Below are 15,851 nucleotides of genomic sequence, written 5' to 3'. Positions count from 1 at the left end.
AGCAAGTTAGCTTGGTGTTTATAACACAAAAAAATAAAAAAATAAATATAAATAGAGCTCTTTAACACTGTTGAGCAATTACGAAAGCTTCAGCGGAGAGGGTTCACGGAAGAGATTTGCTTTGTTTTTTTCATTCTACTGAACAACTGTGAGAGAACTACAGGTTGACTGAAGATTGTGGACTTCCATTTGAAATACCACACACTGTGTCTCACCACACACTGCGTCTCGCCATACACTGTGTAACGCCACACTGTGTAGAACAATGCTTACACCCTTGCCACCCATATCCCAACGAGCCTGGTGTACACTTTAGTGCATTTCCTAACATCTTTATCACCAGGTCTTTTGCCAATTAAAAAATAAAACAAAACAAAAAAAACTGAAATTTTGGCTCTCGACACCTCATCCTCGTTCTTTGGTTCATCGGTGTGAAAATGAAGCAGAGTTTTAATCACGGGGCACACACTGTGGCTACCACAGAAGCACATTATAAAGTAAATTACACGAGAATTTCCTTTGCTATGCGTTAATGAAGCAAAATTAGAGAAGAGTGCATCCAACCAGTTAATTAACATTTTGAATTGTTTATTTCTGCCTTTCAGTGCAGAATAGCTTTACAATGCCTTCTGACTTCCACAGGTTAATTGTTTGGCATGTTATAAAGGTCATTTTTTTCACCTTTTCAAAATTCAATCTTGTAAATGTCCCTCTGGCCACTATGGCGAAGCAATGCCACGCCGTTACTTCTCTCTCTTTAACATATGGTCCAATCTTGTTGCAGTAAACCAAACTTCCCTCCCACGTTTTGTGTAATATTACCATCGCAAGAGTACATGATATTCAACATGCACTTCACAGTGAGATAAGCTGCAGAAGCATGCTATTTATTGTCAACAGTTTATTAAATGTATTGACAAAGGTTTCAGCTGAAGCCTTGGTATATCCTGAATGCTGTAGACTCGTTTTCAGACAGCAACATGCTAGTCAGGGGCATAAATCTCTAACAGATGTGCCGAACCCACAAACATTCCTGGGCAACCTCCAGAGCTCTTCTCCTGTCCTCTTTTTTAAAAAAAATTTTTTAATGCAATGCATGAATAGTAATATTTAATCGGTATGCAGCAGCTTGGTGTAATTAATCATCTTTTCTGCTTGGGAGGAGAGAGAAGCACAAGAGGCAAGCAGGCGAGCCTGTTGACATACTGTGGCCAGGTAAAAGGAATCTGGTGATAGAGCTATTGTGCTCCTGCTGGCTGTGAAGACTGCAAAGCGCTGCTGAGATGGTGTTAAGCCCCCTTGGCCTTTGCAATGCCTGACTAAACATGGCATGCCATCTACCACATGGTGTAGTGTTACTTTCATACTTTCAGCAGGTGTGAAAATCACTGGGAAAGGGAAGTGTAGCATACTGAGAAAAGTGATTCTATGGCAAATAATTTCAAATCAAATCTAGTCCTATATATATAGATATATAGATATATAGATAGATATATAGATATATATATAGATAGATAGATAGATAGATAGATAGATAGATAGATAGATTTGAAATTATTGCCATAGGAGACATATATATATTACATAGAATAAATCATTTTTATTTTTAGATTATTTTATCTAAACACACACACACACACACACAAATTTGCAGACCAAATTAATGAAACAATTTACATTTGAATACAATAGATGTTTTATAAATACCTAATGAGAGAAAACAGCAAACCCATGTGTACTAATTATTTCACTGCTGGGAAAAATATTATTGTTGATTAACGATCCCCATTAGAAATCAACCATAAAATACTCTTTAGCCCATTTTGGTGTCACGTCTCATTAGGAGTTGACATCAGTGCCATGCAGGTGCCTATCTGTAGAGGCACAAAAAGACCTGAAATATGGGATGACCTCACATGAGTAAATAACCAACAAAGTAATCTAAATTTAATTTGTTGTTAAAAACAATGCTTTCTGCCTGTGTAATTGGGACTGTTTTGGAAAAACAACACACATTGATTTCATAAAGGAGAAAACCTCATTTGCCATCTCTACAGGATATACATGTTTTTTAAAAAAAAAAGAAAAAACAGCATTTTTGGCATTTATTTAATATAAATATGCTTTTCTTTTTTTTTTGCCTGTCCCATTTTGCTCTTTTGCTATCAGAATTATTGTCTAAAGGCGAAGAAAGATGCCCAACGGATATGCATTTATGTTCTGATGTCTTTATCATTTTATACCCATTACAAAGGGCAAACTACACCCAGTGTCAATTATACATCCTTAACTTCCTTAACTAGCACACAGACACACACACACACACTCACAGACAGATAGCCACCCCTCACAGACACTAAACTATAGCCAATCAGTCTATGGAGCAAAGCAGCTTCAGGAGCACCTTACCACTGTTATTTCTTCCATAAACCATCATGGTCCCGTTCCGCAGTCCTGCAAACAGGAAGCGGGAGGAGTGCTTCAGGCAGAGCACAGGGCACCCCTCTGGGTTATGGAGGGTCAGTAAGCATTGTGCTGCAGTGTCCACACTGCCATAGACCAGCACTCTGTAAGAACAACAGCGGCACAAGCCAACGTGATAAATGAGCATCATTTGAAATGACAGAGTGGCTCATTTTCATGCAGTTTGATTTAAGAGTGCACGGAGCATTGAGTATGTGGGACTACTCCGTCTTTCTTGTGTTTGAAATGCCATCTGAACTTTGCTGCATCTTATTGTCTTCTTCAGGATGACAAATGCACATCACATTTGTTTCTTTCTGACTGAGAAAAAAATGTTAAGTCACATTGGAGCTGACAAGCTGTGCTAAAATGCTGAAATTGTGTTTTTTTTATTTTATTTATTAGTTGTTATTATATCTTTTTTCCCCTTGCCCCAGAATAGACACTTACACTGAAAAGGAATATGTCAGCATAAACAAACTGCTGACATATCAGTTCCTATGCAAATGACTAACACTAACGTTAATAAAAATAACTAAATTTATAAACATAGGAGTTCTCTCTGTCTAAAACAACAACAACAATTTATGCACTGTAACTGTGACAGGGGACTGAGATTAAACCTATCCCCTATCTCACACAGTGAGGATCAGAAGGTTTATTATTTGAAAATGAAACAGTGATCTTAGCTAAAGTAGCGGTATTGATGCTGTGTTGAGGTTTCATCTCTGATATCTTGCTTTGATGAAATACTGACAAGCAAATCTATACTGCTAGAAATCCCAGGGGACCATCACAGAGAATAATACAGCAGATTATTTTAAAACAGAAGATGTCAGGTATACCCAAAGCCATTTCCTCCCTTAACTTTGAATTTGTGCTTTTTCTGTTACACTAAGCATAGCTTTAAAAATTGGCCTTTTCTGACATTAAACCTCTCTTATATTTTGTGTCGCTCACCGGCCATCGTCTAATCCAACACAAATATTGGAGCCGATTGCCGAGGGTGTCTTATGAACTCCTGACTCCACTTCGTCAGTCGGGGAAGGTAGCGGGACATATTCTAGACATCGGACTGGAGAATCTACTTGCAGGCTTTTTACAGCCCGTGGGATGGGTCTGTTGAGGGAAAATATCTCTATCTGTCCTTGGGAACCTTCTGCTCCACCAGCCACCTGTAGAAAGGAAAAAACCTTGAGTGAAAAAGGTTGAGACCTCATGTTAAGCGGTACCAGTGGACTGAATCATAATGCCACGGATAATAAGCTATTTTGCTGAAAAAAGGACACCAGTAGCAGGGAGCACAACCGGAGCAGTTCTCTTAGATCACAATTGCAGTGTATGTTCACTGAAGGCAAGAGGATAGTATCATGATTAAACATTATCTACCTGACAACAATGTAGACCTAAAAAAAAATCGAACCAATTATCCTGTTAAAGCGTTCTGTTTGTAGCCCAAACTCACTCCCTTTTATATTCTTTAGGCTATTAAATACCATTATATAATGGATTCACAATGTCATCGCCAGAACATCAAACGAATCTTAAAACTTGTGCGATCTTTTCATCAGTGAAGAACAGAGGGTTCTGAAAGGCTTTGAGTTGTTTAATCATGATGGTTTTTGTTACTTTACAAGATCAAGTGACTGATTGCAGGAGTCAGTTCATTACAAAGAGAAAAGAAAAATCATTTTCAATTAAATGTACTGACATCTGATATTAACAAGTCCAAGGTCACACTAAACATCTGAGACGCTGCTCTCAGTTCTAATATTCAGATATCAGAATCAGAATCAGAATACTTTATTGATCCCTGGGGGAAATTATTTTTTGTTACAGTGCTCCATTTTAAACCAACATTAAGACAAGACAGACAATACACTAACTAAGAATAGTACAATATATACATATATATACATACATACATACATAAGTCACTCATAAATAAATAGTTGGAAAAGAAACATGTGTAGTTGTAGCAGCAAACAGTGTGTTAAGTGGATGCGTTGTACAGGGAGATGGCCACAGGCAGGAATGATTTCCTGTGTCGTTCAGTGGTGCTTTTCGGTAATCTCAGTCTCTCACTGAACGAGCTCCTGTGACTGACCAACATGTCATGGAGTGGGTGGGAGGTGTTATCCAACATTGTCTTTATCTTGGACAGCATCCGCCTCTCCGACACCACCTTGAGGGAGTCCAGCTCCATCCCCACAACATTGCTGGCCTTATGGATTAGTTTATAAGTCTGTTGGCATCTGCGACCCTCAGCCTGCTCCCCCAGCATGCAACAGCATAGAGGATCGCACTGGCCACAACAGACTCATAGAAAATCCTCAGCATTTTCTGGCAGATGTTGAAGGACCTCAGTCGCCTCAAAAAATAGAGACGACTCTGGCCCTTCCTGTAAAGTGCTGTGGTGTTTTTAGCCCAGTCCAGTTTATTGTCAATGTGTACTCCAAGGTATTTATAGTCCTCCACAATGTCAACACTGACCCCACTGATATATACAAGGTTACAAACTGAGCTATTGACAGCTCAGTTTCGTGGAGGCCCGATGTGGAGAAAGTTTTCACCAATCAATGACTGTAGATGTCGCCCACTTTGCTTGATGCTCCATAAATTTGTCATGGGTGGAGAAGCATCACCACCCATGACAAATTCCTCAAGGCGATTGACACCCTGAGCTGTAGCTAAAAGTCTGCCTCAACAGAAGCTTGATATCCTGTGTACCACATTTTTACTGCGCATTTATTGGTCTGTGAGTAAGCCTGTCAAAACCAATGCTGAGAAAACTAAAAGGGCAGGAACCCTCCAACCTATCGCTGATGCAATTCCAATTAAGATGACATCGCTTTCATTCCTAAACAATTAAAGTGTCACTTTGAGTTTTCAATATGATTTCATTACTCCTGTGAGAAGCCAAGGTAGATGTACATACAAAACACAATGCTGTTCTTGGAAAAGAACACACACAGCAGCTTGCTGCGAGACAGCGAGGATTTATTCCCTGTATGAATCACATCGTGCGAATGTGACAGGAGCTAAATATAGTCTTTAGCTCTTCTCCTCCACGCTCACCCTTATTTGCATGCAATCATTTGTTTGATTTGTATCAGTGTGCAGAATCTGGACAGGAGCAATCCTTCGAGCTCTTGAGAAGGAGCCAGAACAAATAATGCTCTGTTGCACAGGGTGAAGCGACGATAGGGAGAACTTATCTTGCAGGAAGGAGCCCAAAAATGACTTCAAAGGACTGTGGAAACAGAGCCAGAGGCCTAGACCCCTTCATCCTGCCTCTTACACAATTTAACATTCACACGTCCACTTGTACCTCCCAAAACCCAAACAGCCTTAGTTTAACCTATCCAGGGAATCTGTGGTGTCCACACAAAGACTTATTTAAAGGGACAGATACATTTGGAGTTATGCCCTGGAAAGAATCTTTGCCTTGGAGAAAGAAAAACAAACTTTCTCTGCCAGCATTAATGAGATTATTCTGCAAACCGTGAGGAGGTGTGGGAGAGTGGTTATGATGGCACCCTCTCCTAAATTCTTTTCACCACACAGAATGCAAACCATGGGTCACTACATTGTTAATTTCCTCTGAAGCTGTTATATTTTTAAGTTTCTCATGAGCTATGAAAGGTAGCTTGTTGAATAGGTGCGTAAAGAAAACGCACAAAACCAGAATTCATTAGGCCTTTATCTAAAATGAGAAGTAGGAAGTTGGGGAAAGTGGGACAAGGAAGGTGAAGGCAAACAGGGAAACACTGGGGTATCAGTATGATTAGACACAATGTCATTACTCTGATCAAAGCACGCAGAAATCCCCATAGCCCATCTCACTTTAACATGATTAGTGTCATCCCTTATTTGACAAGCCTGCCAGGGAGGTAGAACCAACTGGAGGCGGAACACTCAGCCACTAATTATTCGTCCTGGTTCCTCAGGCCTTCGCTATCTTTTTCTTTATTGGAAACCATCTTTTTGTTACACTTGGTACCGTACTGTATGGAACAATCACCGTGATAGAAAAAAAGAGGACCAGTGTATTTACTACTCAGGAGCTGCTTGTTCTGTCTGCAAGGTTGGTTTGCGTACTGTGCACCACTGCGTAAGCAGAATGCAAAGGAAATTCACTCCTGAGACTTTAATTCATAACAAAGAAAAATTACCTCCTGAATGGATTTTTGTTATAGAAAACATTCAACACAAAGGACTCTCAGTCCTTTAGTCTCCACAGGGAGATATTTTGAACTTATGGAAGAGCAATAAGAGTAAAAACAATTTAGAGTAGTTTTGTTTCCAAACAAAATTATAAATACGTCAAGAGATACATTTCCGTTTTTTACCGAGCAATGTTCCATCTGAGTAAACCCCAGCATTTTCTCTTTTGAAGCACACTTATATGATGCTCAAGAGAACTGAATGGGAAACTTGCACAATTTTAACTTTCATTGTTGGTGTGATTTGGAGTTTCATTTGCAGTGGCCATTGTACATCATTTATTTATTTTCTTTCAGCAAATTGCATCAGTACATTAGTCATGATTTTCAACTTGGACATTTCACTCATTAAGATCTGATATGTCATTCAAGTGTCCTGGTTTAAAATAGGCAGCATTAACACAGCACGCCCCAGATAGTTGATTCTGTTCAACAGGACGTAGAGTTTTCAGTGGGAGAAACGTTTCGTCACTCATCCAAGTGACTTCTGCAGTCACCTGGATGAGTGAGCATGCATCAAGACATTACCATGGCCTGCTTTTCAACTGTGGGAGAACCCAGAAGAAGAACCCAAAACAAGCACAGGAGAATAAGAACAAACCACATAGAAAACTTTTACTGTAAGGCAAAAGAAACTTACATTTTTAGCTTGAGCGTCACCAAAATTGGAATTTAGTCCCTAAATATTTGACTTAGAAATGAAACCTCTGAGGCGATGACCTGAAAATGTTTCTAAATAACCGAGAATACGAAACGGCCCGCAAACCTTTGATGGTCTCATGCAAAATGCAGTTAGTTAACTGAAAAAGATTTCAATTCAGACACGGTAAAACTGGAACTTTGAAAGAAAACATTTAGACAATGTGGGTCAGCAGTTAGAGACCTGGGGAAGTTCCTGAAGTTTTAGAAGAGCTGCAAATTTAACAAACTACGCCTACAGACGTCTAAGAAGGTCTGCAGATGTCCTTCTCACTCTGATTTGACAGAACAGATGGTTTCTATTTAATCAATACAACTGTTTCTTCTAGTCTAAAGCATTTCCATCTACATGTACAAAACCGCGTCTCACTGCATCATTACAAGCATCAAACCAATCTTCTCTGAATGCCTAATTCAAATTCATGATTTAAAAAAAGTACTCACAAAAACTGTGTGAACCAACTTCAGCTTTTTTAATACATTAATCCCCCTTAAAATGTTTATTTGACCTTATTTTAGGCCACTCTGCTCTAAAAAAAAAGTAGAAAGTTAGATCAGCCTGTTCTCCTTTAATCACTGATATCAAAAGACCCTAAATGGTAATGGCACCATATCTCCTCCTCATCTGAGTGAGCATCCAGTCTTCTTTAGAATACCAACACAAAAGCAATTAAGCCTGAGACACTGAGCCATAGTCTGTCTCTTGGAGGGCCTGTACTTGATTTAACCACCCTTCTCCAAAAAGAAGGGGAAGAAAAAATTAAAACTGGAAGATTAATAGCAATAATAGATTGTCTGCATCATTTTAAATTCTCCCCGTCTTTGTAGATTCAGCTAAATTTCCACAAGTCCCGAGACACGATGCGATAGTCAGGCTCTGCAATTTTCCTCGCTCGCCATGAAACATTCTGCAGCAGTTACTCCACGGTAGCCTTTTTACAGAATGAATTCACAGTTTTCAGGCGATATTTTGCAAAATGAAAAATGTTGCATATCCTGTTCTTAGCCTTGAGATAGATTTTTTTATTCGCTCTTTAATGAATGAGAGGAAAATTTAGGAAGGACATTTAAATTGTCATGGTAATTGTGTGAAAAGCTTAAATAATCAGTACCAATAAAACAGGCATTCTTCTCCCTTGAGTTTAGTCAATGGACATTAAACAGCGTCTGTGTGCTTATATACACTCCTGTACAGACAGGTGACAAATTAAAGGAAAGCCAATATTCAAGCGTCAAGGTCACTGTGTGCTGCCAGAACTTTACTTGTCCCACCTTTCCTGTAAAATCTACCCGCTGTTTTGATGATGATAGCAGTTGAGAGCACTATCTCCAATAGATGGCCAGTTTGGTGGAGATGTGGTTTTTAAGGTTATAGCCTAAAGCACTCCAGATGAGATCGCCCCTCTCAGGAACTAAATGTTTCATCACCACCATCAGATCTCTTCATTTTCAGAGTGAAGAGTTTGTTTTTTTACTTTAAATGCCTGTAATGTAATGTCTGCATGCGTGTATAAAGAAGATGTTACTTACCCAGAGGTATCCTTGAGGTAAGGATGTACTTGCTGCAGAGAAGCCCAACAGTGCACAATGAACAGGATTGTGGAGAGCAGCTTCAAGCTTTAAGAGACAAAAATGAATATTGCTTATATAATGTATTTATCACGGCTCCATACCTTAACATTTTTTTTCCTTTTACACTGACAGAACCTTGTTATATACTTTCCCACAAACATTACATATTACATTCATATTACATCATCACCCAATGCAAGTTTTACGCCACAGCTGCCTTAAATCATTTTTTATGTTTCTGGTTAATCCACCAGTATGTGCTAGCTTTTTAATCAAAATTATATTTTTAATGCTAAAACATAATTATTGTTATTGTTATCCATGAATTTTAAAATTCATTAAAAAAAAAAAATCAGTAAAGCAAATCATTACTGTTTGATTAAAATGCCAAATTACAGTTATTTACTAGCTTTCCCCTAAAAAAATAAAAAATAAAAATTGTTTTTGTGGTTGAATATCATGCTTGATTAATTTCTGGCTTTCTGGCATCAAAAGTGGTTTTGGAATGGTTAAAGCAGACTAATATTATGCTTCTTGAAAGTTTTGCCCAAAGCCCAGACCTCAACCCTATTAAAAAAAAAAAAGTAGCTTAAAAGCTGGGGCTGTCCCAACGAAGCAAATAAATAAATTCTACCAACACCGCCAAAAAGAGTCGTCAAATGTCTAGCCAGGATTATGGAAGAAGCTTGTTGATGGCTACCAAAAATTATTTGGACGAGCTGGTTTTATGAGACATTTAACCAAATATTGGTAGGGGTATATGTATACTTTTGACACCGTGCGTATTAGAGAAAAGCCAAGACAATTTCAAACTTGTTCATCCAATTCTTGCTTTTTTTATTTGCTAAACGTTTTTGCTGTACAACTATATAACCTTTAAAAAAGAGCATTTGAAAGACATCCTGAAAAGGCCAAAATTACCATGATATCCATGCCCATGATGAGTATATGTAAACTTTTGACCACAACTGTATATATTCTTTTTACTCGTTTGCTGTTGAAATACTCTTGAGTTGAATTCTAAGAACACTGACACAGAAAAACACAGCTTTTTCCATCCAATGTCCTATTATTATATAACCAGCAGGTGTTAAATGTTACTTTGCATTCTGCTACCATTGGCAAGATCAAAAGAACAACACCAAAACAATGTTTGATGTTCCAGCTATTGTTGGAGGCAACCATTGGGGTTCTAGTTTAGTTTGAGCTTTCTTTATAAAAAATGATTGGATTTGTTACTTTTCAGTTTAGTTTTTTTCTTTTAGTGCCCTCAGCTCCCTTTTTATCAACTTATTCGCTCTATGAATTCTTTTGCTCAGTGCACTTTATACATTTTGTTTGGCAAACTTTGAAACACAAAAATAACAATTTAAACATAGAGAGCAAAGGCAGAAAAGTGAATCTCCTTATTATTTCCACGTGCAATAATTTTGCAAAGATTATTCCCTTAAAAAGTACCTGGGATTTAGTATAGCTGCTAACTTTACAATATTAACTTGTCAAACTTGAATGCACATTGATGTGAAAGACAAAGTACCTGTCAAATTATCAATACAAAAGAGCTAATAAGTTTTAAAAAAGTAAAATAAATCGAAAGTTATTTGATAGGTTGTAAATGAGACATTGACATTTGCAGTGTGGAGTCTATACCCGATCAAACCCCCAGCTTCTCTAACCTGCAGTCTGTCATATAGGAAATGATTACCATTTTACTGTATGACCGCTAAGGGTGGACTGTGTGACAGAGAGAACAGCTAATTGTGTGTTGTCGGGATGATGGGAGGTGACAGTGGGTAAGGTGCTTCTTTTGAGAATGGTGGGAAGGGTGAGTGAAAGTGAACAGAGTGTCAACAATAAGAGCTGCGCGTCTTTAACTGTCGTCCTCTATGGCAGCAAGCATCAATCACAGGTAATTTATAGCCACCCTTGTCCAAGACCCTCCCTCTTTTCTCTCTTGTTGGGTGTGTTTGTAAACACTAAACAAAAAAATGGTAGTGGATAGCTCACGGCTCCCCTCATCTGCACTGCGAGGCTATTTCTCCACTCCCTCTGTGTCTCTCTCCATTTATTCAAATTCACCCCACAGATGCATGGCTGGTCCTCTCTATCAATCTTTCAGTCCCAATTTCCCATTTCTCTTGCATCGTTCATGCTCTTTTTATCCCTGCTTTTTTCTTCTTTATCCCTGCCTCCCCACCCCTTTTCCCCTTCTGCAAGCCCTCCGTCAAGAGCTGTGAAATGTTTTTTGATAGGTAATTAAGTGGCAGCCATAATAGGTATCCATATGGAAGCCCTGTGGTTAAGAGAAAGAGAGAGACGGTGGACCAGAGGGACAGGAACACTATAGCTTACGGTGCTGGCAGCACAATGGTGGTTGGAGTTTATCAGTCACCTGAGACCGGTAAGCATTGCAGGCCAATCTTCCCAGACCTAGATTACTTTCTGAGTTAGCAAAGTCAGTCTGGCAGCACAAATGGGAGCAGTATTCAAAAACAGGAATGTGCATTCGGATCATTCGGATAAAGAACTCATTTGTAAATGAAGAGGCTCCTTCCTTAATGAGTTATCCACCATTCGAAAAATTTGACGCCTACTCTTGTAAAAATGATTGCGGGTATAAAGAGGAAATCTCATTTTAGAATATTGTATAAGTAATTAGCTATTTGCTAATGACCCCTTATTATGCTTAAAATCTTAAACAGCACTTCTTTCCTCATAGGGCAATTATTTAATTCCACACAATCATGTGATAATTAGTGCGAGTCATATTTTCTATATTATCAATTTGAAATGAAGCTCTTCAACAGCTACATGAACAATTTGAGTGGAAATAGCTCACAAGGCCTGATATACACAAGGATACCAAGCCAAGGATAGATCTGGCTCCCATTAAAGTGCAGACAGTGACTATGATCGATACAGTAAACCACTGGTCCACTTATTGAAGTTCTTTAAGCAGCCAGTGGAAAGAGCACGGGTGAGCATAACAACAGAGCCTGTAAGACCACTTCTACCTGTGAATGTGCAAATTATATTGACAGGCACCTAGGAAATGTGAGCCTTCAGCAATGGCCATATCACTGGCAATCCCAATGCTAATACCGTATCAGTGAGGCCCCATTTAAAAATCAATAAGATCCAAGCCTTCTCAAAGTCTATTGTCAGTCTCGTTTATCGCACATTCTGCGTGTGTGTGCCTGCAGAGCTGTAGGTGTGAAGTTGAAAAGCTAACGCTATTCCCCTGCGCGGGAGGCAGGATGAGAGAGGAAGGTGAGCCTGTAAGCCAGCTGAGGGAGGGTTGATGGAAGACTTCAGGGAACACGGGGGAAGAAAAGGGAGGAAATGGGCAGGTGAGCTAATTAAAGCAAGCTTTGTTGATGTGATGAGAGCGCGGCCTCCCAGCTGCTGGTTACCAATGAACAGAATAGGATAGAATAGCCCTTTATTGTCACCGTACATGTACAATGAAATTGTGGGTGCTCTGAGCCAGCTGTGCCAAAATAAAATATAAAAAGTAGACAGCGGGAATAAACAGCAAACAGGAGAAATATATACAATCAAGAGGGACATATACAAAAATAAAAGAAAGGCACATGTTAGAGAACAAGTTGCAAAGTCCCCCACCCATTACCCCAAGACGGCGCCAGCCCAGATGCTGGCTCCAGGTGGCAATGGTAAGCACGGGAGCTTTGTTGTTCTTCTGAAAATAAATGTGAAACGTGTGTAATTAAATTACAATCCTACAGGGAAGAATGGATGGGACCATTTATTGTTATTGTCTTTTATTTACTGTGAAGATTTTGCCTAGTTGGTGTACACGCTGGTACAGCTCTTGGCTCTGTGCAACAACAACTGCAAATGCATGCAGTGGTAGAGATTGGTAGTGGTCTAATATGACAGGGAGGCACTTTAATGATTCATGCTTCTGGCTGTCAGACTGTCAGAACAGTGTTCCCTTGCAAAAGATGACTTCTCCAAATCCAATTAATGTTGTTATACTTCCCAAGGCTACTCAGGTGCACTGTTTTTCCTTACAGCAATGTTCCTCTGTAAGCACAGTGAAACCTGCTTTCAGATATGCGGGAGATTTACTACACGTGGGATTTTTGACAATTGCTTCCCGAAAAAAGTCCATGCATCATATTCACTAGGGTCCTATAATGTTATCAACAAGAAGATGAGACACGCTGCAGCCAGCGTTGCATTGTTTGGCCTCCGCTACACTTATATATGCTTTATTGGAAAGAGAGCTTTATAGTCAATTATGATATATTGCCTTACTAGAAACTCCTGACCACACATTTCTGGACCTTTTTACGAGACAAAAAAAGTATTTGGAAACGCTATACACTGCACCATGGCCTTCTGAAAATCAAATAACAAATATTATCTCTTTAAATGGCATGCACAGAGAGGGCTGGGTGCTGTATATTACACCCAGAGAAAGCAAATATGGCTGTACTATTTTTTTCGGATTCCATAGTCACAGTGACTTCCCCCAATTCCACATACCAACAATCTTTTACACGCACTAACAAGCACTAATAGAAAACTTCCACTGTTTATTAACTGGTAATTGACTGACTGGTGTTTGCGCTCCCTCCCCACTGCAACCCCACTGCCTAAGGCTACAGGCAGGATGGCCGCAGAGTGAATCGCCAGTCAGCCTGAAATTGCTTACATCCAAAGCCTTGCTACAGGTAATGCACACTACTAAACAAACCACAAATATAAGAGATTTTTCAAAGTTTCTGCTCAGATTATCAAGAAGGCAACCCTGACGCACAGGTATTTCTAAATAACACGATACTGACTTGGTTAACCACATTTCTTCGTCTTAATCTGACCTTTTATGTCAGTGTAGCACTGACAAGCGTGTCTTCTATTGAGCGTGCTCTCTACATCTAAACGTGCTCTAAACTTGTTCACAGCCTGGTCCCGGTTGAGTAAGTGATTTCTAACCTTGCACAAAAATTCCCTTGAAACTCCTAATATATTGGATTTGTTCTGTGCTTGAACTAAAGTACAAAAAACAAATACGAAAATTACATTTTAAAAAAGAAAGTAAATCAGTGAGTGTAGTCAAAGGAGCTTGCAAAGAAAAGCGTCTGGACTTCTTTAAGTTGCTTGAAGACGTTTCACCTCTCATCCGAGAAGCTTCTTCAGTTCTAAGGTCAAATGGTGGAGAGTCCCAGATATAAACCTAGTGGGAGTAACCCCCCACAGAGGGACAATAGGACCCCCTGATGATCCTCTAATCGCCTGAGCCAAGGTGTGAAACTGGGTGTGGGTCCCAATCAGCCGGAGTTTCGGGTGTGTTCATTGTGAAACCTGGCCCCACCTTATCATGCGAATTCCTGAGATCAGATGGCCCAGGATGTGAGTGGGCGTTAAGGCGTCTGGGAAGGGATCTCAAAACTGGATTATAGAGGGCAGAGAGTTGGTGTCGTAAACCACCGCCTCTGTTCAAAGATGGTCGCTCACAGTGGACATAGATGGCTTCTTTCACTCCTCTTTCAAACCATCTGTCCTCTCTGTCCAAAATGTGAACATTGGCATCCTAGAAAGAGTGTCCTTTATCCTTAAGATGCAGATGGACTGCTGAGTCTTGTCCTGTGGAGGTGGCTCTTCTGTGTTGTGCCATGCGCTTGTGAAGTGGCTGTTTGGTCTCTCCAATGTAGAGGTCTGAGCATTCCTTGCTGCACTGTACCGCATACACCACATTGTTAAGTCTGTGTTTTGGCGTTTTGTCTTTCGGGTGAACCAGTTTTTGTCTGAGCGTGTTGCTGGGTCTGAAATACACTGGGATGTCATGCTCCTGAGTTTTTCTGATACACCGGCTACATAGGGGATGACAATGTTGTTGCGTCTGTCCTTCTTATCCTCCCTCGCTGGTGTCTGGTCTTCTTTTCTGTGCCTCTTTGCTGACTTTAAGAACGCCCAGTTAGGATAGCCGCACGTTTTGAGTGCTTCCTTTACATGTGTGTGTTCCTTCTTTTTTCCTTCAGGCTTAGAGGGAACATGTTCTGCCCGGTGGTGTAGGGTCCTACTTACTCCAAGTTTGTGTTCCAAAGGGTGATGGGAGTCAAAGAGTGTAGGTAAAAATTGAGTGTAGCTAAAAATAATTTACAGTGAGGTATACACAACGCAGTCTGAACACACACACAAACAAAAGAAGAAAAAAAATGTTACAAAGACATGAAAGACAGATGGTGAGAGCTGAAAGAAACAAAAGACAAGGTGACATTTAGCAAATGTTCAGTGAGAATTTTTGACCAGAGTAATGGAGGAGGGGGAGGACAACCAGAGACAAGATTTCAACTACACAAAGTGAAAGCATGTAACAACTATGCCTACGCTTTGTTTTTTTCTTTTTCAACGATTCAATTCTGCTGGTCAGCAGGTGGCACAACGGTCAAAATCCCATCAGTCCTTGGTGTGCTTTGCAGTTCTTTTTGACACTGACACGCATAAAAAAACAAAACGATGATACAATCCAAAGCCTTAATTATCCCTTTATCTTTTTATCAATTTACAGAAGAATCCTTGTCTATTAATCTAATTCTAAATGATGTACTTTTTGGTTGTTGTCTAAGAAACTGAATTTTGAAAAAGAAACAAAAAAAGACCATGAATACATTTGGAACAAAGGAACTCTGACCTCTGTCAACCTGTAGTTTTAATACCTCCAAGATCACACTGGCACACTTGAGGACAGTTTGGGTAATGTATTTGAACTACTTAATACTAACAGAGTGACGAGACAGTCCAGTCTGTTAGTTTTATTATTGTTTTTTTAAGTAAGCGGAGGCTCCTTTTACACTACTGACTGTTGGGCTCATATTCAACAGGGCCATTCTGTGTGACAGGTACATATAGGGAAGAAGGGAC

The 15,851-nt window shown here is 39.7% G+C and overlaps 1 protein-coding gene across 3 annotated transcripts in view; it reads right to left on the bottom strand.

Annotated features, from left to right (window-relative positions):
* arhgef10la (Rho guanine nucleotide exchange factor (GEF) 10-like a) overlaps positions 1–15,851 on the bottom strand; it is a 125,031-nt gene that overhangs the window by 14,794 nt on the left and 94,386 nt on the right. For all 3 annotated transcript variants that reach the window (XM_080890589.1, XM_080890587.1, XM_080890588.1), the window contains 3 exons: positions 8,919–9,005; positions 3,424–3,638; positions 2,410–2,567 (listed from right to left, as the gene is read on the bottom strand). In XM_080890589.1, coding sequence (XP_080746715.1) covers positions 2,410–2,567; positions 3,424–3,638; positions 8,919–9,005 — 460 coding nt within the window. The remainder of the gene's footprint in view (positions 1–2,409; positions 2,568–3,423; positions 3,639–8,918; positions 9,006–15,851) is intronic.

The sequence above is a fragment of the Rhamphochromis sp. 'chilingali' genome (genome assembly GCF_963969265.1).
Source record: "Rhamphochromis sp. 'chilingali' genome assembly, chromosome: 9".
In the NCBI taxonomy this organism is placed as follows: domain Eukaryota; kingdom Metazoa; phylum Chordata; class Actinopteri; order Cichliformes; family Cichlidae; genus Rhamphochromis; species Rhamphochromis sp. 'chilingali'.
This window is presented reverse-complemented; position numbering and strand designations above follow the sequence as displayed.